At 38.6% G+C, this 25,139-nt stretch overlaps 1 protein-coding gene across 2 annotated transcripts in view; it reads left to right on the top strand.

Moving 5' to 3' along the window:
* The window catches only part of LOC143038120 (dimethylglycine dehydrogenase, mitochondrial-like), a 105,032-nt gene that overhangs the window by 46,482 nt on the left and 33,411 nt on the right, over positions 1-25,139 (top strand). For both annotated transcript variants that reach the window (XM_076207115.1, XM_076207116.1), the window contains 9 exons: positions 891-987; positions 1,222-1,304; positions 1,645-1,766; positions 4,475-4,723; positions 10,362-10,557; positions 10,824-11,023; positions 11,439-11,580; positions 11,992-12,132; positions 18,111-18,251. In XM_076207115.1, coding sequence (XP_076063230.1) covers positions 891-987; positions 1,222-1,304; positions 1,645-1,766; positions 4,475-4,723; positions 10,362-10,557; positions 10,824-11,023; positions 11,439-11,580; positions 11,992-12,132; positions 18,111-18,251 — 1,371 coding nt within the window. The remainder of the gene's footprint in view (positions 1-890; positions 988-1,221; positions 1,305-1,644; positions 1,767-4,474; positions 4,724-10,361; positions 10,558-10,823; positions 11,024-11,438; positions 11,581-11,991; positions 12,133-18,110; positions 18,252-25,139) is intronic.

Here is a 25,139-nt window from a genome sequence, read left to right as displayed (position 1 = left end):
TTTTGCCCCCCAATCTGTAAGCTGAAGCTCCTGACATTGTCCTATGAACTCAGCTTCACTGAAATCAGGTATTTTAGATACACAAGTATGTACAAGTATTCTAAAAATTTTTAGCAGTTTGAATCTTAGTTGCAATCACTACTTGCAATGGTTTCACCAACTTCTATATCATCCATACTCAACCATTTTCCCCTCACCCATATCTTCTGTTATCTCCGTTCCTCAACAGACATCCTCCTCATTCCTAATGCCCCGTTTGCCCCATCCATCCATCTCATCCTTGGTTGCCACCTCATGTTCACTTCATCCACCTTTGCCTTCCACACTTCATTTACTAATGTTTTTTCAATCATTTATTTCCAGATATCTATTTATCATGACATATTCCCCCAAAACACTTGCTTCCCTCACCCTACATTTGACCTCCACTCCTACCTTTCCATTCTCTACCACATACAACCCCAAATACTTAAAACTATCCACTTCCTGTAACCTCTCTTGCACACCTTCCCAAACTCTGTCACTACCTGCCTTAGACCTTCCTCTGACACAGCGACAAGCACAGTGTCATCAGCAAACAACAACTGACTCACCTCCCACTTCCCTCCACTCTCTGACCATCTCCAATCCTCTGTCCATCACATGTACCACCCCATCCATGTACACATTTAACACCCATGGTGACAAGACACTGCTCTTGTGCAATCCTGTCACTACCTTAAACCACTCACTCGTACCATTCCCAACCCTAATACAAGCTCTGCTACTCTCACAAAAACTCTCTTGACTACCCTTAACAGTTTTCCCCCTATTCCATATATCTGTAATACATCCCACAATGCCTTCCTGTCTACCCTGAAGAAACTATATAAAAAATTCTTTTACTACAGGTACCAAATGGCAAGACATGGCTGGCATGATGCCCCACAGTACCTCGTAACTCCAGAGCAAGTCAAGGAACTTGTCCCCATTATCAACACTGAGAAGGTAAGATGCAGTGCATGTGTGGTCATCTTGGGTACAATTTTCCAAGTATTTTCAGCCTAGCTTGGGATAAGTTATGTAAAGTAGCATATTTCTAAAACAACTACAATTAAAGGATTTTAATTTTTGTGTTACTTAGCCTGCATGTTGCAATTTATATTAGTTTCAAAACTCACTTCTTACTTTAGTTGGTCAATTGCACTACCATTTCCCTTGACTACCATATACTGCATGTAGATCCTGCTGGGACTATACAACCCATACGATGGCCATGTAGATCCTTACTCCTTGACACAAGCCATCGCTCGCGGAGCCAGAGGGTTAGTATTTTTTGTTTCCAAGCATAGTAACTAGATAAGACAAACTGTATGTGAGGCAGTAATGATAATACTCTTGATTTTCCTTCAGTTGTAATAGATGAACAAAATTAATTAGAAAGATGGGTAAATATGTCACTGACAGTTACACAACTGTCTCTAAGGGCAATGATCACACGCACACACACTGCCATTCTATTCACTTAACCTGCTGCATCCACACCACTACTTTCTGTGTGGCAGTAGTTGAGAGCCAGCAAAACAATACTATCTTTTGGGTGGCTCCTAAATAACAATAAAGTATATATTAAACAGTATCAGAAATATTACCTTGCTATCCCAGGTATGGTGCAGAGATAGTGCAGGGTGCTGATGTGACAGGGCTTCAGCTGCGGGAGGATGGACGATGGGACGTGAGCACTAGCATGGGCAACATCATAGCAAATCGAATTGTCAATGCTGCTGGTGAGGTTATACACTGTTTAGGATTATATTCTGGTGTTCGATATTGTTTCCAATTAATCAGCCAATCATGTGCCTCTGGTCTCTCTTGTTTGTTGGTGCACTGGTGGCATACCTGGAAGTATGCTTGTCTTGTGTTCATTTAGTTGTGGGTTCAAACCCCACATATTTCTCTGATTCTCAGCAGTGGAAATTATCTACCCCAGTAGTCCAAGTACATAAGGCAAAGGTGACAGTTTCAGCCACATCTGTGGGCCTCCTGGGTTAGGCCTCTCACTTCTTCTCTTGCAGGGAATTGTTGCCTTAAGATGTTTGGCAGCAACCCTAGGATTGGCCCACAGATCTTTTCACATTTTTATTATTATAATTTTCTTTCTTTATTGTTGTCTGCACTATGTTTATATTGGGCAACATTAGATTGTGTTCTGTCTCTAGTGTGGTGCAGGCAAATTGTGCAGATGGTGTCTGTTTTCAGGCTAATTCTACAGTGATACTGTTTAAGTTTTGGATGATGACTCAAATGAAGGCAAATTAATATGATTCTTGTTTGTCTCAGGAGTATTTTTTCATCACTTTAGTAATTTACCTTGTATTCCCCCTATGTTTTCAATTTTTTTTATAATAAATTTTTGTGTGGTACTTTGTCAAAGGCTTATTGTAAGTCTAGGAAAGCACAATCAGCTCATCCATCCTATATCTATTAGTCTTGAGTAGAAACAGATTAAGTATATGGCAGATGATCTTCCCTGTCTGAATTGTCTCAGGTTTATTATATTGTTTTCTTCCAGGTGTTTTATCCATCTATTCTTGATAATTTTTTCACAAATTTTGGCTACAGTACTTGTAAAGGAGACCAGTCTGTAATTTGTTGGTTCTTCTTTGTTTTCTCCTTTATATATTGGTACAATATTGGCATGTTTCCAATCCTTTGGTATTTTTCCTTCTATGAGCGAGCAACTTATGTTATATATTTTGTCTATTAATCATTCTTTACATTCTTTTAGTATCCCATTTGCAATTCTGTCTGGGCCATGTGATTTCCTGACATCAAGGTTCATTAGTTGATCCATTATTTCTTTTTGTGTTATTGTTATTTCTGTCATGGTGGGTGATTGTACTTTAAATCCTTCATCCCAATGTTGTAAATTTTTCTTCAGTGAAAACTAACTTGAAGTGGTTGTTTATGACTTCAGCCATTTCTAAATCTTCTGTATATTCTATATTACTGTGGTGTAGTTTCACCATTTCCTGTTTATTTTTGAGTTTACCATTCACATATCTATACAATAGTTTGGGTTGATCTTTACATTTTTTGATGATGTCTTTTTTGTACTTTTTTCCCTCTCTGCACACTTTTACATATTTATTTCTATGGTTGATATGTATTTGCCATTTTCAATTTTTTTCCATCTTATCCAAGCTTTATCTCTTCTTTCTTTTGCCCCTCTGCATCTCTGTTGAACCAGCATTTAATGTATGCCTTTTCCTGTTTCTGTCTTGGTACATATTTATTCACTCCTTCATTATAAAATTTCATTAAAATCATCCATTTCTCTACCACTTGTGTCTCTTCTTTGAAAAAGTTTTCCCAATTTGCATTTTGAAAGAATTTCTTAAGTTTCCCAAAATCCGTTTTGTTGTGCATCAGTCTTCCTTTTCTATAATTCTCATTTCTCCATACATATTTCCTCCTTTAGTTCAACCTCTATTAGTATGTGATCACTGTGTCATTGTATGTTCTATAGTCATGTCAAGTATTACATTTCCCCATAGATTCTCTGCCTTTCACTGTCATCTCTTCTCAACAGATTTCCTTGCAGTACCAAGTTACTTTCACCCTTCAGCATCTCATTTGATAAATGCCTTGTATCTTCTAACATTTTTGCATGCCCTCTTTCCAAGCACCCATTTTTGGGGGCACATAAATCACCACAAACTTTCTACTTCTCAGTGACATGAGAAGTAGAAAATTTGTGGTGAGTTTGTGCCAGATGAAGGACAAGGTGCTCAAAGGGAGGACTGTTTGGCGTAAAGCTGGATGTCTGGCCACCCTAATTTTATCTCCCTGACTCTTTCTAAAATTTGGAATCAGCAATGTTTTGCCTCTACTGTGACCCTGAATAACTTTGCTTCCCCCCTGTCCATTCAGCTGGAAAGTATTTTTATCTGGCTTTGCCTGTTGAAGGCAAATCTAGGAGCATCACTTTGCATCGCCATTGTCACATCGTTGTGCCTTGACGAAAATCACTATTTTTCCTTCCTGACTCTTCCAAAGTTGGAACCAGCAATATTTTACCTCTACTGAGACCCTGAAATAGCATTGCTTCTTCCCTGTCCACTTAGTTGCTAAGTATTTCCATCTGGCTTCCCCTATTAAAGGCAAATCTAGGAGCATCCCATTAAGTCACTGCTGCCATGTGTAGCACTTTGATGAAGCATGCAATTTGGCAAAAGTAATACCTAATGTGGGATGTAAGTCAGTTCAGAGATGGTCATTGGGGTTGTGCCCATCCCATCCATGAGATAATGAATGGTCACTGCATTACAGACATCCTTGCCTTGAAGATGCTTGCTTTATGTATTACAAAAAAAAAACAAAAAAAAAACTCATAAAGTTGTTTCTATATATTAGTAAGAGATGTTGGATGAAGTAAAAAGAGACTGTCCCATGAATGGTCATGCTTTATTTACACCATGTTTATTGTTTTCAGGGTTCTGGGCTAAAGAAGTGGCCAAGATGGCTGGATCTCATGCACCTGCCATGGCCATTCAGCATCAGTATCTTGTGACCTCCTCTGTCCCTGAAGTGCAGGAATTGAAACGTGAGATACCTGTCTTGCGAGATTTAGAGGGATCATATTATCTTCGCCAGGAGCGTGATGGCCTTCTTATTGGACCCTACGAGGCTAAGGAGAATATGCAGCTTTGTTCTGATTGGGTACATAATGGAGTGACACCAGGTAATGGAATATTTTACTAGCTGAAGATGACAGTTAACCTGCTATTAACTAACTGTGGATGATAGTTAACCTATTATTAACTAACCTAAGTGATTAACAATTGGAAGAATTAATTCAATCACTGTGCAGGTATTCAAAGGTCAAAATTATTGATCTAGGGCTAACAGTGGGTACTTGCTTATGGTGGTTCTATGAGATAGATATCAGAGAGAATCATCTCCCTGCTGCTTGTCTTATATTCCACCAGTACCTTCACCCTACCCTATTTCATCAGTACCCTTACCCAACCCTGGAGATGCAGCCCTAAGGGGTGCTTGATATCTGGAATGGGCCCAAAATATCATTGTGAATTTCATCTATTTTTCCTCCACCTTTCCACTTAAGGATAGGTAACAGTGAGCTGTTTCCCTTTTATTATTCCTAGGTAGTGACATAGAAACAGATTCAAACTAATACAATACAGACAATAGTCCTGTGGTTTTTTTTTCCAGAGAGATTTGTGGGAGGGCTGGAGGATTCTGTGGGCTCTCAGTCCATAAAATCTGAGACAAGCTGTTATTGTTACAACCAGAGTTATATTTTTCCACTGTTAACAAAGACATTGCCATGATGAGAGTAGATGATATATGTCACTTTGCACTGCAGAAGTGCAGCTTGTCAACCCCCACCTCCACCAAGAGCAGCCTCAAAGAGTTGGAACTTGTCTCAAGAACAGACTCAAAATTCATTCTCCAACTCGTTTTCAGTTTCTTATTTACAACTTTTCAGTTTTTCACTTTCACTTAAGGAGGACAGTACTCTGGCACATGCCCTCCCATAATCCTTCTGGCAAGTGATACGAAAACAAATCCAAACCTGTACACATAACCAATGAGTATAAACCTATAAATTGCATACACAGCTTGGGCTACACATGCCAATCCTGGGCCCATTTGATATGTACCATATCCACTGACACAGACATTTCATTGTTTTGTACTTACGGAGAAGTTGTGGTTTTTGAGTGACCGGTATGGTGTAAAAGTATTCAGTTTAATAAAGTTTATTAACATATAAAATGGAGGAAGGAAAAAGAGAAAAAGGAACACTGAACCAACGTAGAGAAGATTGGATATGAGCAAGTCCAATCACCACTAAGGGTGATACTGAAGAGAACTTGTTTACATGACACCCTAAAATCAACTCAAAGGTGGGAAAACAATGTTTTTTCAGGGTGTCAAAGAGAAAGAGGACTACTAGGTAAAGGTTTAGATGTAGAAAGAGAAACTAGCTGTAGCAGCAGATTATAGAGCAATGCACAGAGAAATGACTATGAAAAGCTAATAAAGAAATGAACAGAGTTTAATGACCTAAAAAGTGAACTAAGTATGATCAGAAGTGATAAAGAAAGAAAGAAAAATGAAGGCACAAACAAAAATGAGGAACTGAAAAAAGAGGTCAAAGAACAAATACAAACAGTGACCGAAAAAGTGGGGGAATCAATTAAGGAGACGGAACCAAGAACAAGAAAACCAGAAAATAACATTTAAAGAAATAGTACAACAGCAGGTAGGGGAAAATACTAAAGAAACGGTAATTAAAGTAATTAAAGAAAAAGAAAACTGGGTAAGAGGCACAGTGGATAAAAAAAAAGTGCATTGTAGTTTATGGTATTAAAGAAAAACATAATGTATACAAATACCAAAGAGGAAAAGAAGAGAAAGAAATTGCATAGGAAATTCTGAAAGAGGTTCAAGAAGAGGACAAGAATTGGACAAAGATATTGAGTAGGTGCAAAGAATGGGACAATATTCTAGAGAAAAAAACTATAGGCCACTAAAAATCAAACTAAGGACTCAAATGATAGCTGAAGAGGTACTATCAGAAGCAGCAAAGCTAGCAAATAGTGAAAACTATAAGAATATATGGATAAAAAGGGAAATGAGCAGTGAGGAAATAGAGAAAGAAAAGTGACTTAGAAATGAAGCAAACGAAAAAAAAAAAAAAAAAAAGAGAGAAAAGAATGGAGATTGAAAAGAATGAGTTTTTTTTTATTTGGGGGGGGATTACTGGACCCAAGGCTGAGAAAATGGTACATCAAAAAAGGAAACAACCAAAAAAAGAGAAGAAAATGAAAAATAAAAAATAACATATACTAACATAGATGGTATGATTTCAGGACTAAATTAATTAAATGACTGTCTGTTAATAGAGAAATCAGACATAATGGGAATTGTGGAGACAAAATGAAAAGGTCCACTATACAAGCATTGGGCAAAAAGTAGTATGGAAAAACAGGGTGGAGTCATGTGTTTGACTTAGAAAGGTTTAAATATGACAAAGATAACAGAAGGGTAAGATAATGTGGAATTGATTATGATTAAAGTTGAAAACAGAAATATGAAAAGTAGAAAATTTATAGTAATATATGTGCCCCCAAAAACACAGGCTTGGACTGATAGTGATCATTCCAAAATACTGGAAGACACAAAGAATGCATTAATTGAGTTATTGAAAGAAGGAGGAAACAGTCATTATGGGTGACTTTTAACTCAAATATGTTGGGAAGAAATGACAGTAAAAGGTGGAGAGGAACTTTGGGGAAATATTCTACTGACCATTGAATACACATTGACTCAATGGGTGAAGGAAAATACCAGATATAGAAACAATGAAGAACCATCGAAACTAGACTTAATATTCACATCAGAGCCTGATATCGTGGATAAAATGGAATACAAGACACCAATTGAAAAGAGTGACCACATGCTAATAGAGTTCAAAATAAAAGAACAAATTGTGAGAAGAAATGAAAAACATAGAAAAGGAAGACTAATGTACAACAAAACAAACTTTGAAGAACTTAAAACATTTCTTCAAAATGCTAACTGGGAAAATTTCTTAAGTGAAAAAACAAAGAATGTAAAGAAGAACTAATGGACAAAATGTAAAATACAATAAGTTGCTCACTCAAAGAAGGAAAAATACCAAATAACTGGAAAAATGCCAATATTGTACCAATATATAAAGGAGGAAACAAAGAAGATCCAACAAATTACCACTTTCCCTTGCAAGCGCTGTAGCCAAATTTTGTGAAAAAGTTATTAGGAATAAATGGATAAAACACCTGGAAGAAAACAATATAATAAATCAGAGACAATTTGGATCAAGACAGGGAAGATCATGTGCCACAAATTTGATCTGTTTCTACTCAAGACGAATAGATATAATACAAGAAAGGGACGGATGGGCTGATTGTGCTTTCCTAGATTTACAAAAAGCCTTCGACCAAGCACCACATGAGAAATTATTTTAAAAAAATGGAAAATATAGGAGGGATACATAGTAAACTACTAAACTGGATGGAGGATTTCTTGTATGGAAGGAAAATGAGGGTAGTGCTCAGAGAAAAGAGTTCAGCTTGGGAGGAGGTGATTAGTGGAGTTCCACAGGGATCTGCATTGGCTCCAATAATGTTTGCTATTTATGTGAATACATAGATGAAAACTCTGCCATGGGAATGGTGTTAACCAGTACTGTGCCGGTCCCAAGCCCGGATAAAAGAGGAAGGTTGCTGTGACAGGTCTAGCAAACCAGCAGTGTAAAAAAATTTTTTGCTCAAGAAATACATAGGCACCCTCAGAACAGACGGATCCACAAGTTGATGACCCAGAAAGAAAATGGATAAAGGACATGGAATACTCTCAAAATTGTAACAATCAATGTGTCTACACTATGCAGGAAAGAAGAAGAACTAGTAACTTTAATGAAGGAAAGGAAAATAAAACTACCCGGTACTCAGACTTTACGAAACCTGTTGGAGTGGATCTGAAAGAAGAGAGCTCCACCATGATTTTCAATTAATAGTGGAGGAAATGTAAATAAACAGGGTGTGGCAATCCTCATCTCACCAAACATCGTAGATAAAATAAAAGACACAAATCAAATCAATGAATGCATTGTAAGTATCTCCTTGAAAGTGGACAAAGGAGATCTGAAAATAATGTAAGTATACGCACCCCAACAAGGGAGGACAGCTGTGGAGAAAGAGGAGTTCTACCAGACATTACAAGATGAGATTGACCTAACGAACGGGAACACCATTATCATAGGTGACTTAAATGGACACATTGGAGTAGACAGAGATGGATATAACAATGTTGTGGGTGTTTTTGGGATTGGAGATAGAAACAGGGAAGGTGAAAGATTACTTGATTTCTGTTTTGAACAATCTTGCTATAATGAACACATACTTTAAACACAAAGATGAGCACAAGTGGGCATGGTATTGCTGGAATTATGAGAGACAGGAATATATATTACTTATAGATCAATGATTGACATGATAATAACCAATAATGAAACTGTTTTCAATGCTGTCAAGTCAGTACCTTCACTTTCATGTGACTCTGACCACAGAACAGTAGTAGGAAAAATGAACTTCACACAACCTAAAAGTGTCAAAGAACCAAACAAAAATGTTTTACAACTGAAAAGTTAATCAACCCAGAAGTTGCATTACAACTTGCTCAAAAAGTGGAAGAGAATTACATAGAACCTGAAACACGAGATATAAAAGTTGAATAGAACAAGTACCAAAAAGAATATAAAAAAATTGAAAGAATCCAGAGAGTAACTATGAAGATGGCCCTAACACTTTCAAACCTGTCATATGAGGAGAGATTGTCAAAACTGAAATTATCAACTCTGGAACAAAGAAGAGAAAGAGGTGACCTGCTAACCATTTACAGAATCATGAAAGGCATGGAAGTCCTTGATATAGAGGACTTACTAAATTGGTATAAGAGAAATACAAGGGGACATGAAAAGAAACTCAAAAAGGACAGTTAGAGAAGAGACCTAAAAAAAAAATTTCCACATAGAGTGGTGGATGTATGGAACAAATTAGATGAAATGATAATGTGTGCAAAAAATACATGAATTTAAGAGCAAACTAGACACTGTAAGATACAAAGACAGGACACCACGAGCATAGCTCTCCTTCCCGTAAGATACAACTAGGTGAATACATACATAGACAGATCACAAAATTAAGTTCTGTGATTCACCAGGTTCTCCCAGATATCAACCCAACTGAGAAAACATTCTTGAGATAAGTAAGAACCTTACTGACATAACTATGTTCTGGTCACTACCCCACATTAAAACAGTACGAATACAGAAATGGCCAAGCTAGAGATTCTATCTGTTCCAGATACAACCACCACACAAAGGGCACTGAGTACCCTCTTCTACACTGGCCTACTCTTACCCATCCAGACAACAACACATATTTTCTCTGACTTGTGGGCTAAACAACCAGCCATGGCTGGTTAGGTGGGGGTTATGAGTCTCCTGAAAGATATCTGGAGCAACAGATTCACTGAGATATGATTCAACAGTTGTCAGAGTAGCCAGATATGTTCTTGCAGTTACACATAACTGAAGTAGTAGTTTGCTAAGGAAAATAGATAAATAGTAGTTGTATTTTTATTTTAATTATCCTAGGATTAGGAAAATCTTGGAACTCAAGATATGATGCAGAATGATAATCTTGTTCTGTATACCTATATGAGTATAAGACCATTAAGAACTAGTTTTTCATGATTTTGTCCACCATGCCTTCTAGGTATCTTTCTACATCCTTATTCCTTTGTAGGCTTTGGGAAGGAACTGTTTGAACCTGACTTGGATCGTTTAACCTTACACTTGGAGGCTGCGATGGAGATGGTACCCTGTTTTGCCACAGCGTCCATTCAAAGTGTTGTGAATGGCCCTATCACATACACGCCAGACCTATTGCCTATTGTGGGACCTGACACAATTCCCAACTTGTGGCAAGCTGTTGGATTTGGGTAGGTTCAGCCAACCAGATATAATGTATGATTTTGGAAGGGCACAATAAGAGATAGGGTTGAACATGTGTAGTTCTACCAGGTTGTTACCCTTGCAACAGACTATAGACAGTGCATATGGTAACGGTAATGTGAGAAATGCTGGTTATACATTTGTTAAATGGTGAAGTATACTATGGCAATTTAGTGTATTGCCATGTCAATTCCTAGCTTATGATGTGTGAAATGACATTACTTTAGATTTTTCATTCATTTTCCTATCTTAGGTATGGTATTGTTCATGGTGGTGGGATTGGTGAATTTTTGTCCACATGGATACTTGATGGCGAGCCACCTTTTGACCTAGTTGAGTGTGACCCAGGTCGGTTTGGTAAATGGACAACAGATGATTATATGATTGCAAAAACACGTGAAGCCTATGGAATGAATAATGCTGTCGGATATCCACACGAGGAGCGTTTTACAGGTATGTTGTGTTGCCACAGTAGTCACAGCACAGAACATATCATAGTACACTGTCTAAGAATAAAACAATGAAGACAATACAAATTTCTTCTCTGATCAATGCACTGACCATGTTTAGATGCCTCAAGGCAACAGGTAATAGAAAATCAAAGCTACAAAATGAATAAGTCATCATGAGCTGAAGTGGAGCTCATCACAGTAGGCTTCAGGGGAAATTATGAGAAAATAAAGTTTGGAGATAGATTACCATAGGAAAAATTTATTTCCTGTTAAACACTGCTAAGTATAACAAAACCATGGAGATGCATATGATTATACCACTTTTTGAAACTGTGGATGTTATGCTCATTCTTTGTTTATTACATTCTATGTAACAAAATTCAACTGAAATACTAAGCTAGTTTTCTTGCATGCAGGTCGTCCAACAAGTCGTGTAAGTGGTGCTCACGATGCCTTGGTAGCACGTGGTGCTCGCATGCATATCCACAGTGGGTGGGAACAACCTGCCTGGTTTGCAGGACCTGGCAACATTCCTGAGTACAAACCCAGTTTCACCAAGTAAGCACCTCAAACACACACATTGCAGATAAACCATACAGGGAGAGACTAGAAGTTTTGGATATGCCATTATTATAGAATGAGGAAGGTGAACTGATTGCATTGTTCAGGTCTTTGAAATGACTGAACAAATCTGACAGAAGAAAGGGTATTTTATCTGCAGCAACCAGTGCTTTTGTCTTCAAGGACATTGTTGCACTGATGAAGTTGAGTTGTAGAGGTGGTAGAGATTTCAGGATAGCAAAATGAAGGGATAATGGAAGTTAAAAGTAATTGTTTTTTATAAGCAGGGATTAGTCTCTGATCACACAAGAACCTGGTCTTTAGGGATGTCACTAAGTCCCTAAAATACTACATTAAACATGCAGTCAGTATTCCACAGGGGGCTGACAGAGATCTTTTGGCTTGCAGAACTAATTGGCATGAGCCTGTCATGGCTGAGGTAGACCTTGTGATGAACAGTGCAGCTATCATGGACCTTACACCTTTTGCCAAGTTCCTCATTAGGGGTCCTGATGCAGCTGCACTCATTGACTATGCTGCTGCTAACAGGTATTGATATCTTATTCCTCTTGTCTGTCCTTAAACTTAGTATTTAATTCCATATTTACTAACTGCTTAGTATTTCATATCCATATTTATTAATTAATCATACTTGTAATGATAGGCAACAGCATATTTTGTATTTGTAGGATGGATGTTGGAGAAAATGAATTTGCCACCCATCTCAAAATGTATGAAATGAACATTCACACTTTCATTTGTCATGCCTTTACTGGCATTTGTTCTACAACTTCAACCCAATTTTTGTCAATAACAAACAGTATCTCCATTCTTAGGGACAATATTGCACTAAAGAGGTAGAGTTAGATGAAAAAGGACATCTTTGGGGAAGGATAGTACAATGAAGGGATGGTGGAGGTTAAAAGTGATCAGCATCCTTGTGTGAGTGGAAATTAGTCTCCAGTTGTAAAGGAATGCTGGATGACATAGCAAAAAAATTGAAGATGACAGACTGCTTGAAGGATGTTAAGAAACACATCTTTCCACCACATATGCATTAATTTGTGGAACAAATTGTACATATATACATATACCACTCCAACCCATTCCATCCCCACCCATTCCACTCCCATCCACCTCCCCTCCCTCCCTCTTACCTTGGGTTCCAATACAACCCATTTCATCCCCACCTATTCCAGTTCCATCCACCTCCTCTCCCTCCTTCTTGTTTTGGGTTCCACTTCAAACCATTTCATCCTCACCCATTCCACTCCATTCATCTCCCCTCCCTCCCTCTTATCTTGGGTTCCTTATGGATGACGGTTCATCCCTGCATCTTGCCCATTGCCCTGGGTCAAAAGCAATACAGCAAGACACAGAACATCTACAGCAAGGCTGCTTCATTTAATTGGCAACCCCCCTCTCTGTCCCCTCAAGCAGGAACATTGAAGGTGGGGGAGAAATCCCTTTGGGCTGAGTCAAAATATTATTCATATAACCACTCCCTTACTCCCCCATCCCCCACCCACTCCCTTCCATTCATCACAGCATCATCCATACACAGCCATTCTCCACTCACCCCTATCTTCTGCCTTCTCCCTTCCCTCCTCAACGGACATCTCCCCCTTGCTCAATATCCCTTTTACCCCCATCCATCTCATCCTTGGTCACCCCCTCATGTTCTCTCCATCCGCATCTGCCTTCCACACTTCTCTTACTAATATTTATTCACTCATTCTTTCTGTGTGTCCAAACCATCTCAATACTCCTTAATCAACCATATTTCCTATCTTCTTTCTAACTCCACTCTCCTCACTTCCTCATTTCTCACTCTATCCAACCTTGTAACCCCTACCATACTTCTTAGACATTTCATCTCAAACACATTTAAACTCTTCCTCTTTTATGTTTCGTGTCTCTGCCCCATACAGTGCTGTCAGCACAATCACCCCCTCATACAATCTCCTCTTAGCATCCATTCCCATCAGGGATTACACTTTTTACACTTTCAGCTTTTTAATCCCCCAAGGCACTTACTGTACTTGCTTCTCTCAATCTACGATTTACTTCCACTCCTCCCTTTCCTACCACATGCAACCCCAAGTACCTAAAGCTATCTACTTCCTCCAGCCTCTCTCCTTTAAGGCTCACTTCTAAATTGCCGCCATCCTCTCCCCTTGTACATCTCATCACCTTACTTTTACCCACATTTACCATCAACTTTCTCCTCTCACGTGCCTTCCCAAACTCCATCACTAACTCCCTTAATCATCTCTCTGTTCTGGCCACAAGTGCAGTGTTGTCAGCAAACAACAACTGTATATTACAGTAGCTAAGTACATCACCATCACAGCATCACATTATATCACCACATTCATAACCACTGTCACATCACCATCACAGGTAAAATATATTAGGGAATGTTTCATCCTGGGGGTGTTTTGTCCAAACAACAGCATTACCAAGCATCCATATCTAAGTACAAAAAACTATACAGTGGAGTCCCTCATGGTGCAATACTTTCACTCTTATTGTTCAACCTCTTCATGAGTGATCTAACTCCTGAACCAGAATTAAGCAGAAGACATATACAGATGACTTGATAATAATAAACCAGTATAGTAAATACGAAATAGCAGCAATGAACACCCAAGCTTACTTGAACAAAATGGAACAATAGCTATAAAAAAAGGGGGTCTTACATTTTAACATTTGATACTCATGTGACATTCAACCCACATGTCAAGGATCTGACAGCAAAAATCAACAAGAAAACAAACCTATTGAAAACCATCGCCAGCACTTAATTTAGACAACAAAAAGAAAATCTAATAACTATATATGAACAGTTCATAAGAACCACCATAGAATTCTCCTCCACAGCATGGTTCCTAACAGTCAGCAAGTTGAACACAAACAATTTGCAAACACTGCAGATTTGTAGACCAGAGTAATTACAGGATACACCAAAGCCACCCTTATTAGGAACCTACGTGTAGAAATCAAAATCCTCCCCATCACATGAAAATTATAGGAATGTAATTATACACCAGAATCCTTAATAAGATACACCATTCACACTATAACTCACCAGCAGCATACTACTCAAACATCAACCACAACCATCAACCATCCATACAGTAACACATTCACACTCAGATTACTAAATAAGCCCTCAAGAAAGACCACCAAACTCAGTACTCCAACAGGAACCCCCAGATATCAGTCCCACACCAGACAAGAACCACACTACACTAAAAGAGGGAAAGGTGCTGCAAGATTGGAAAGATGCAAGCATAGTACCAATACATAAAGGAGGAAATAGGGAAGATCCTACAAACTTTAGACCAGTGTCCCTCACAAGCATAGTAGCAAAAATATGCGAAAAAATTATCAGGAGCAGATGGACCAAACACTTGGAATAAAACAAAATAATAAACCCCAAACAATTTGGTTTTAGAAGTGGAAGATTGTGTACCACAAATCTAATCTGCTTTTACTTGAGACTAATTGAGATAATGCAAGAAAGAGATGGATGGGCAGACTGTGCCTTCTTGGATTTGCAGAAAGCATTTGACAAGGTACCACAAAAAAAAAAAAAAAAAAAAAAAAAAAAAAAAAAAAATATATATATATATATATATATATATATATATATATATATATATATATATATATATATATATATATATATATATATATATATATATATATATATATATATAATATTTTTTTTTTGTGGTACCTTGTCAAATGCTTTCTGCAAATCCAAGAAGGCACAGTCTGCCCATCCATCTCTTTCTTGCATTATCTCAATTAGTCTCAAGTAAAAGCAGATTAGATTTGTGGTACACAATCTTCCACTTCTAAAACCAAATTGTTTGGGGTTTATTATTTTGTTTTATTATATATATATATTTATATATATATATATATATATATATGAATTCAAGGCAAGCTGTTGGAATGGGTGAAGGATTTCTTAACTGGGAGAAAAGCGAGAGTGGTACTTAGAGACAAAAATTTGAAATGGGAAGATGTAAAAAGTGGCATCCCACAAGGCTCTGTTTTGGCTCCTTTAATGTTTGCCATGTACATAAATGATATGGATGAAGGATTAAATTGTTAAATGAACTTTTTTGCTGATGATGCCAAATTACTCAAGAGAGTGAAAACAGAAGAAGATTGCAGATCGCTAGAAGATGACCTGGATAAAGTATGAGAATGGAGCCAGAAATATGAAATGAACTTCAACATAAAAAAATGTAGCATAATGGAATTTGGAAGAGATAAAAATAGAGTTTTGGGAAAATATATGATTGGAAACAAAGTAGTCAAAAAAGTAAACTCAGAGAGGGACCTAGGAGTAATCATCTCAAGTGACTTGACACCTGACAAACATGTAAATGAGTTATTTGGAGAGACCTGGAATTTATTAAGATCAATGAAAGTGGCCTTCGACTACATGGATGAGGAGATGGTTAAGAAAATAATCATTACATTAATAAGATCAAAATTAGAATATGCTATATCAATGTGGGCATCTAGCACAAAGAAAAATACAAGAAAATGAGAAAGAATCCAAAGAGCAGCAACAAAAATGGCACCCACACCATCAAATTTGACATATGAACAAGGATTAGAGAAATTACAGTTGTCAACATTGGAGCAGAGAAGGGAAAGAGGCGATTTGTTGACCATTTTCAGAATTATGAAAGGGATGGAAGTTCTCGATAGAAATGACCTATTAAAATGGGACAAGAGAGAAACAAGAGGACATGAAAAGAAACTAAAGACAGTTACAGAAGAGACCTGAAAAAGAATAGTTTCTCACTCAGAGTGATCGATGTCTGGAACAAATTGAACAGTGAAACAATGAATGCCAGAACTATACACGATTTCAAGAATAAACTAGATGTGGAGAGATACGAAAATGGGTCACAATGAGCATAGCTCCCGTCCTGTAAAATACAACTACGTAAATACACAAGCTTACCTACATTTAGGACATCGAAAATGGGTCACAATGAGCATAGCTCCCGTCCTGTAAAATACAACTACGTAAATACACAAGCTTACCTACATTTAGGACACCATCTGTCATTAAGACAGCCCAAAGGCTGTTGCCAGTTTCCTAGAGGCCATGTGTTTTCTGCAAGAGAAATAAGGGGGTGACTGGTTGATCAAAACTTGAGGGTCTCTATGAGCACAGCCTCAGTCCTGTATACATGTACTCCTCGTTTAACGACCTACTCAGTTAACGACAACTCGGAGTAACAACGGGCTTTATGACGTCGTTTAACGTAAATCTCCCGAAGTTACGACGTCGTGTACGATAATTAAGTTGGCTGAGGCAAATTTGTATGATGTTATAAATGAACTTCTACGGTGGATATTAGCTGTGAGGTAAAGTGTTCTGAAGCTTAGGTCTACATTACCATCCTGCAAGCTGCAAAAACTACCTGGGGCACAGTGTATACCGGTAGTGGTAAATTTTTAGTTTCGACCATGGGCGCAATATAGCAATAGAAAATTAATTATTAATTTTGTAAATTATAATGTATCAATGTAATATGCAATTTTGTGAGCGGAAATGAAAAAAAAAATGCTAAAACAGATTTCGTAAGTAACGAAGTCATGTCGGACGAATGGTACACCATGTTTGTTATGATAGATGCCGATGTCGAAGAAATGAAAGGATGATAAATTAATTCATCTAACCTAAACTAAACTAACCTAACCTGTGTTTAATAAATCATTACCTGCAAATTAAATGTCATCCGGCTCGTCCTCGTTGTCGTCGTCGTGAGAGACGTTGGCAGACGACAAGATGGCGTCCCGAGCCTATGCTACCGATTTCGTTCATTAGCATATTTTCTTGTAGCAAGGTATTTTTTACTTTCATTTCCGCCCACAAAATTGCATATTACGTTGATACATTTTAATTTACAAAATTAATAATTAATTTTCTATTGATATATTGCGCCCATGGTCGAAACTAAAAAAATACCCCGGTATTCAATATGGAATGTCAGCATATGCTGATTTGGTCATATACGGTAATTTTAGGAACCTAACTACCGTAAATAGTAAATAAAGCTTTAATGTACTGTATAAAAGAGGAAAAATACACGAAAATAAAGATACATGTATTGCTGGACATTGTACATACAGTACATGTACGTATATGTATACACTTTCGCTTAACGACCAATTCGGTTAACGACTGCGCGCTGGTCCCAATTGTCGTCGTTAAACGAGGAGTGGTTGTATTACATTTACATAAATATTTGTTGGAGACTCCTCTCTTTTTCTCCATTGATCAAACTAAGCTTCAGATTTACTAATGGTTTTAGATTAGATTATGTCCTCTTTTTGGCTATTCCCCGAGCTGGTGTATCAACATAAAGCAGCATTTCTTAATATCCTTCAGTCATGTAGTCTTTATTTTGGTAGAACTATCATTTATTCCATGCACCTCAATTATTTATTTATTTTTTTAAACACCAATAAATCTTTTATTCCAGTTTACCAAAGGTGGGTCGGACAGTGATCACACATGTGCTTACGCCCCAAGGCCGCGTATATGCTGAGCTGACAGTTACACGTTTGAGTCAGAATATGTTCTTCATTGTCACAGGCTCAGGCTCAGAGATTCATGACCTCAGGTAAGATGCAATCAACACTGGCTAAATAAAGTAGTGAGTATGGGTCAAGTAAAAACCCTGTAAACTGTTCAAAAATTAACCACTTCCATATGGTGATGCCTACGTAGGCGTCATGAGGAGCAAGTGGGTACGCGATGATGCCGACATCGGCGTCTTGATTATATTTATTGTAGTCATACCTACATAACCTCCATTCTCTCTAAACTGGCTTCATCATATTTTCTATGGTTATCAAAATTCACGGGTGAAAGAGAACGAACGATTGAGCACTGACTTTATTTTTTATAATGTGATTATTATGACGCAACATCACATGTCGGGCAGTTAATGCTGCCAGATGTGTGATGTGCCCCGGAGTGAAGAGGTTAAACAGTGTGGTGGAATATCATAGATCCATTTCACTGGAAGTGTTTTATTAAACAACTGAATGGAGTTTTGAAGAGCACTTTGTAATGAGTGAAGCAAATCTATCTCTGTACCAAGGGCTTTTTCCCCCATATATGGGAGGTAGCCAAGTCAAAAAGCATGAATCCACTCTCAACCATTCCACTCCTGTCCACCACCTTTTCCTCTCTCTCTCCATGTGGATGATGGATCATCCTTGTATCCCACCCACTGCCATGGGTCAGAAGCAATGTAGCAAGGCACTTCTTTTAGTCAGTGACCCCCCCTCCCTTCTTTGTCCCCTCATGCAGAAAAAGAGAAGACTGGGAGAAATCCCTTTGGACTGCATCAAGATGTCATTCACACAGGAAATGGTGAAACTATGCCAAGGAAATACAGAATACACAGAAGATCTAGAAATGGCTGAAATCATGAATAATATAATAATTTCAAGTCTGTTTTCACTAGAGAGAAGGTACAGCATTGTGATGAAGGAAGTGAAGTGCGATCTCCCCCATGAGCAAAATAATAATAACACAAAAAAGAAATATTGGAGCAATTAACAAACCTTGATGTTAAGAAATTGCATTGCCTGGATGGAATTGCAAACTGGATACTAAAAGAATGTAAAAAAGGACTAAGGGACAAAATATATAGCATAATAAGTTGCTCGATTAAAGAAGGAAAAATACCAAAAGACTGGGAAAATGTCAACATTGTACCAATATATTGTAACAAACCCCCCCCCCCCCCAGAGACTGGAGGTTTGTCACCCGATTTCAATTCATAGGTCCGTTGCATTTAAGAGACGTGACGGTAATGTTTCGAGCTTCGCCCCGCTCACACTCGCCACCTCGTCCCGTGGTGAGTTCCCAAGGCGACGAAAACGCCAAGTAGACTTATATCCTCTATTTACACAGAATCACTACAAAAGAATACTGGGCTGTAGGAGGCACCTCGGGTCACTTGCCAACCCTCGAAAGGCTACTTGAAGCTTCGCTACAGCTTACAAACGGAATAATAATCCGAGCGAGAACCACGACGCCTTCTCCCGTCACCTGCTGCTGCTCGTCTCTCTCCTCCTCGGGATAGCGTGCCCACGCAGTCTCGCCAAGCACGCCTCGACCAATCACAGTCGCTGCTCGACGTCACGTGCTTCCAGGTGGCGTCCACCTTTGGCGCCAAGGATCACGACGAAAGCGTCATCTCCGATGTCACGATGTCGACAGGATGCAATAGGGGCCGCTTTCGTAACAATATAAAGGAGGAAGCAAGAACCAACTAATTACAGACTGGTCTCACTAACAAGTGCTGTAGCCAAAATTTGTGAGAAAATTATCAAGAATAGATGGGTAAAACACCTGGAAGAAAATAATATAACAAAACCAAGACAATTTGGGTTCAGACAGGGAAGATCATGTACCACAAATTTAATCTGTTTTTTCTCAAGACTAATAGATATAATACAAGAAAGGGATGGATGGACTCATTGTGCTTTCTTGGATGTACAAAAAGCCTTCAACAAGGTATCACACAAAAACTTATTAAAAAAATTGGAAAACATAAGAGAGATACAAGACAACCTACTAAACTGGATGAAGGACTTCCTGAATGGTAGAAAGAGAAGAGTAGTACTCAGAGAAAAATATTCAGGTTTGAACGAGATGATTAGTGGAGTTCCACAAGGATCTGTATTGACTCCAGTAATGTTTGCTATTTATGTGAATGACATGGATGATGATGTGGAATATTACATGAGCTTCTTTGCAGACAATGCACAATTGTTGAGGAAAGTGAAATCTGAAATGGATTGCGAATCACTACAGGGAGACCTGAATATGATTTGGAAATGGAGTCAGAAATGGGAAGTGGACTTCAACATTAAGAAGTATAGCATAAATGGAGTTCGGTAAAAGTAAAAATAGAACATCAGGACAATATGCAATTGGAACTAAGGAGGTAAAGTGGGATCTGAAAAAGATTTGGGAGTAATTATCTCAAATGATTTGTCCTCTGATAAACAAATAAACAAAATTATTGGAGAATCCTGTAACTTGCTAAGATCAATAAAAGTGGCATTTACCTATTTGGATGAAGAAATTATTAAAAAATATATTAGTCACACTAATAAGGCCCAGACTGGAATATGTGGCAACATTATGGTCACTGAGTACCAAAAATAATATAAAGAAAATTGAAAGAATCCAAAGAGCAACCACAAAATGGCTCCAGCACTTTCAAACTTGTCATATAAAGAGAGATTGGCCAAATTGGAGTCACTGACTCTGGAGCAAAGAAGAGGGAGAGAGGTGACCTGCTGACCATCTATAGATGGTCAGCCATGGCGACATGACACATCCCTGATTCAGCTCCATCTTTACCTCAAACCACTTGCTCTCCACTTCCAAATCTAACACAGGCTTTACTATCTATCAATCTATATACCAAGAATTTTTCCCCCCATATAAGGGTGGTAGCTAAGTCAGAGCCACATACCTACTTCCACCCATTCCATTCCCCTCCACCATCCTTTCCACCCTTCCCATCTCAGCTCCTCATGGATAATGGGTCATTCCTGCACTCCACCAACTGCCCTGGGTCAAACACAATGTAGCAAGACAATATATCCCCAGCAAGGTCGTTTCAGTTAATTGGTGACCCTCTTCCCTGTCCCCTCATGCAGAAAAAGAGAAAACTGGGAGAAATCCCTTTGGGCTGCATTAAAATATCATTCACACATAAGCATCCCCCTACCCCCCATCCCTTCTTTCCTTGCATAACAGTATCATCCATACACATTCTCCACTCATCCCTATCTCCTGCCTGCTCCCTTCCTTGTTCAATAGACATTCCCCTCTTGCTCAGTGCCCCTTCACCCCATCCATCCATCTCATCCTTGGTTGTCCCCTCAAGTTCACTTCCTCCACCTCGTTCACTTCCTCCACCTCTGCCTCCCACACCTCTTTTACTAATCTTTCATCACTCATTCTTTACATGTGTCCAAACCACCCCAATAATCTTTCATCAGCCCTATCTGCCATCTCCTTTCCCACTCCCACTTTCCTCCTCACCTTCTCATTTCTCACTCTATCCAACCTTGTAACCCCTACCATACTTCTCTGACATTTCATCTCAAACACATTTAAACTTTTCCTTTTTGCCTCTCTTAAATTCCATGTCTCTGCCAAATACAATGCTGTTGGCATAATCACTCCTTCATAAAATCTCCTCTATGCATCAATTCCCAGTTGCCTAATTCTCATAATACTTTTTAATCTCCCAAGACATTTACTTGTTTCTCTCAATCTACAATTTACCTCCACCTTCATTCCTCCCTTTCCTGCCACATGTGACCCCAAACTCTTACCTACTCTCATAAAAACTCTTCACTGCTGTCACAATCTGGTGTGTTGTATTTGATATGCTGTGTCAAACCTGGCCATGATTTGATCAGTTCTATCAATCCAATTACCAGTGTGCTTTATGCCTTTTGTTGGGAGATGTTTTATCACACTGGACATGAAATAAAAGTGAAATGCAAAATATAACTATTTTACTTGCATTATATAAAGTACAGGAAGCTTGCTGGCTGAGCAGGTTAGGGTGTCATTACTTGTGGCAAAGGTTGAGGTGAGGGCGGTTTGAATCCTGCCACCGCCGGAGTTGAACCAAGGGCATGGTTCATTAAATTCCATGCTACAAAGCCCTCTGTGAGGGGCACCATCCTAGCCTCCTGATAGGGGGGAGTGTATGACATTAATCCAAATCATCATATAAAGTACATACAAAATGAATTTACGAAATGTGAAGGTGTTTAAACAAGGGTGGGAATGTGAATCGTGTGTTGGCACAGCACGCAGCCCTCCTTTTTATATGTGGGGTACATACAAGTGCCAATGGCAGGTGCCATTTAGCATCTATAGGCCTAGTCTATATTCCTATTTACCTGGCTTCACACAATCCTTCCACTTCTTTATTTTTGTGTGAAGAAGGTTAACAATTTATAATTTGCTATTTATTTGAATCTTGTTAAGAAATGAGCATGATTTGTGATGATGCTACTTTCTTAGGCCATCGTTGTTCTTGTGACTCTAGACCTCCCACTGCAAGTTGCTCCATTTGTGTACTCCACCATACTATGAAGCAATATCCTATGATTGGTAAATTTATCAGAAGCAAACTATTATTATAGTCCTTTATTTCATTATCCAACTTAAGATAATGTACTAGTGGTCGAATTCAAGTTAAGCATTAGTACCACAAAATAGCTAGTAAGGGTAGTTGCAGTATTATATAACTCTCACAAGGATACATGGACTAACATTACATAACACAACTTACATAAGCTACTGTGTTACACTTGCACATCCTTGTGTCATATCATGACACATCATGAAGCATCATGAAATATCATGACAACTGCCCAGAACAGCATTCCCCCAATCCCATATGTCTGCAAAACCTCCCACAGCACCTTCCTGTCTACCATGTCATAAGCCTTCTCCAAATCCATAAAGGCCCCCAAAAATCATACTTACCTTTTGCTAAATCCTTCTCATATATCTGCCTTACCACAAAAATTTTATCCATGCAACCCCTGCCTTACCTAAACCCACACTGCTTTTCACCAATTACTCCCTTTGTTCTTCTCCTAATCCTACCAAAACACTCCAAGAAGCCTTCCCAACTACACTCAACAAATTGATCCCTCTGAAACTACTACATTCATGTTTGTTTCCTTTTCCCCTGTAAAGTGGAACTATACAGGCTCTCCCCAGTCCTTGGCACTCCCCTTCCTTAAACACACATTTAACAACCTTACTAGCCAGTCCACCATTACTGTACCTCCTTCAGACAATCTGCATGGCACCTATCTAACCCAGATACCTTACCTGCTCTCATAATTCACAAAACTACATGCACCTCACCTTTTTTTATTCCTCCATTTTCCTCTCCTATCACCATAATTTTCATTTTCTTAGTGCCTCCCATTGCTACCACCAATCTATCTCTATCCTTCCACCACATCCAACAGCTCTCTAAAATACTCTGCCCATCTTCCCCTTACTGCCTCTCTTCTGTTAATATCTGTCCATCTGTGCCTTCTAACTTTTCTTCTCTACTTGACTCGTCTTGCCTTCCACACTTAACTTCTTTACAAAACATATTTTTATTACTTTTAAATTTTTCTGTCACAATCCTTCCCCATTTTACATCTGTTCTCATTTTTCTCATTTTTTCTTTGTGTCCCACTTTTTTCTCATCCTGCTTTGCAACCAGTCAGTGAATGCTGGCTCCTTCTCTTCTACAATTTTCTTCATTTCATTATCCCACAATTCAGTACCTTTCCTTGTATTCCCTCCCATCCTCCTTCTTCCACATACCATCTTTGGGCACCTTGTCACTTCCTCCTTGAAACACTCCCATTCCTCTTCCACTCCTACTTCTACTGTATCCTTCACCACCGCCCACACTTCTCTCAGCTTCTTCTTGTACTCCTCCTTTTCCTTCTGATTTAAAAAGTTTACTCTAAACACCTCCCTACTCTCTGCCCCTTTCCTCTTTTTCCAATATCCTCCACTTTCAACTTACCTTTCACCAAAAAATTATCTGATATTCCCCCACTCTCTCCCCTAAGAACATGGATATCCAGAACTCTTCCTACTATTTTCCTGGATACCAGTGCATAGTCCATTAATGCCTTGTCAACCATCCTTCCATCCACCATCCTCTCCCATGTTTACTTATGCTCAGCTTTTTTGTCAAACATAATGTTAGCTATCATCAACTCTCTTTCTACACACATCTCCACCATTAAATCTCCTCTATGATTTTTACATGGCACTCTAAAAATAACCACTCTGTGTATTGGTTTATCCCATACTCTAGCATTGAGATCTCCCAAAACCACTACATTGGCATTCCTCCCAAAACTCTCTAAGCACTCATTTTAATCTATCCAAAAAGTCTCCCTTCCCTCTACACTCTTCTCACTACCAAGCCTATATGCACCTACAAAGACTAACATCTTCCTTCCCAGTTTCACCTTCATCAACATTAACTTTGAAAAAACATCCTTCCACCCTAGTACATGCTTACTTATCTCCTCACTAGTAGAGCCACCCATTCCCTCCCTTGTCCTCACCTCACTCTCAACACCCTCACTACGACATTCCCAGAATCAAAATTACCCCTTACTTTCAACTTAGGTTTATTTAATGCCAACATATCCATCTTCCTTCTCACAAGCATACTGCCTATCTCTTAGCTTTTACTCTCATCTGTACCACTCCCATGCACATTAAAAATCTCTCTGTGGTCCCCTTTCACTATTCTGTTGTTGTTTCTATGGGCCGACTTTCTTTTATGCTTTTACTTTATATTTTCCTTTCACCACTCTTTTTTATGTATGATTAGTCACTTACCATTTTCATCTGTAGGAAGTGTCAGTTGGTATTACCCTGTCTGAGAGAGGGGAATCAAGTGGAGCTTAATTTTTTTTTT

The sequence above is a fragment of the Oratosquilla oratoria genome, chromosome 23 (genome assembly GCF_046742065.1).
Source record: "Oratosquilla oratoria isolate Oo_2021 chromosome 23, ASM4674206v1, whole genome shotgun sequence".
Lineage (NCBI taxonomy): Eukaryota > Metazoa > Arthropoda > Malacostraca > Stomatopoda > Squillidae > Oratosquilla > Oratosquilla oratoria.
This window is presented reverse-complemented; position numbering and strand designations above follow the sequence as displayed.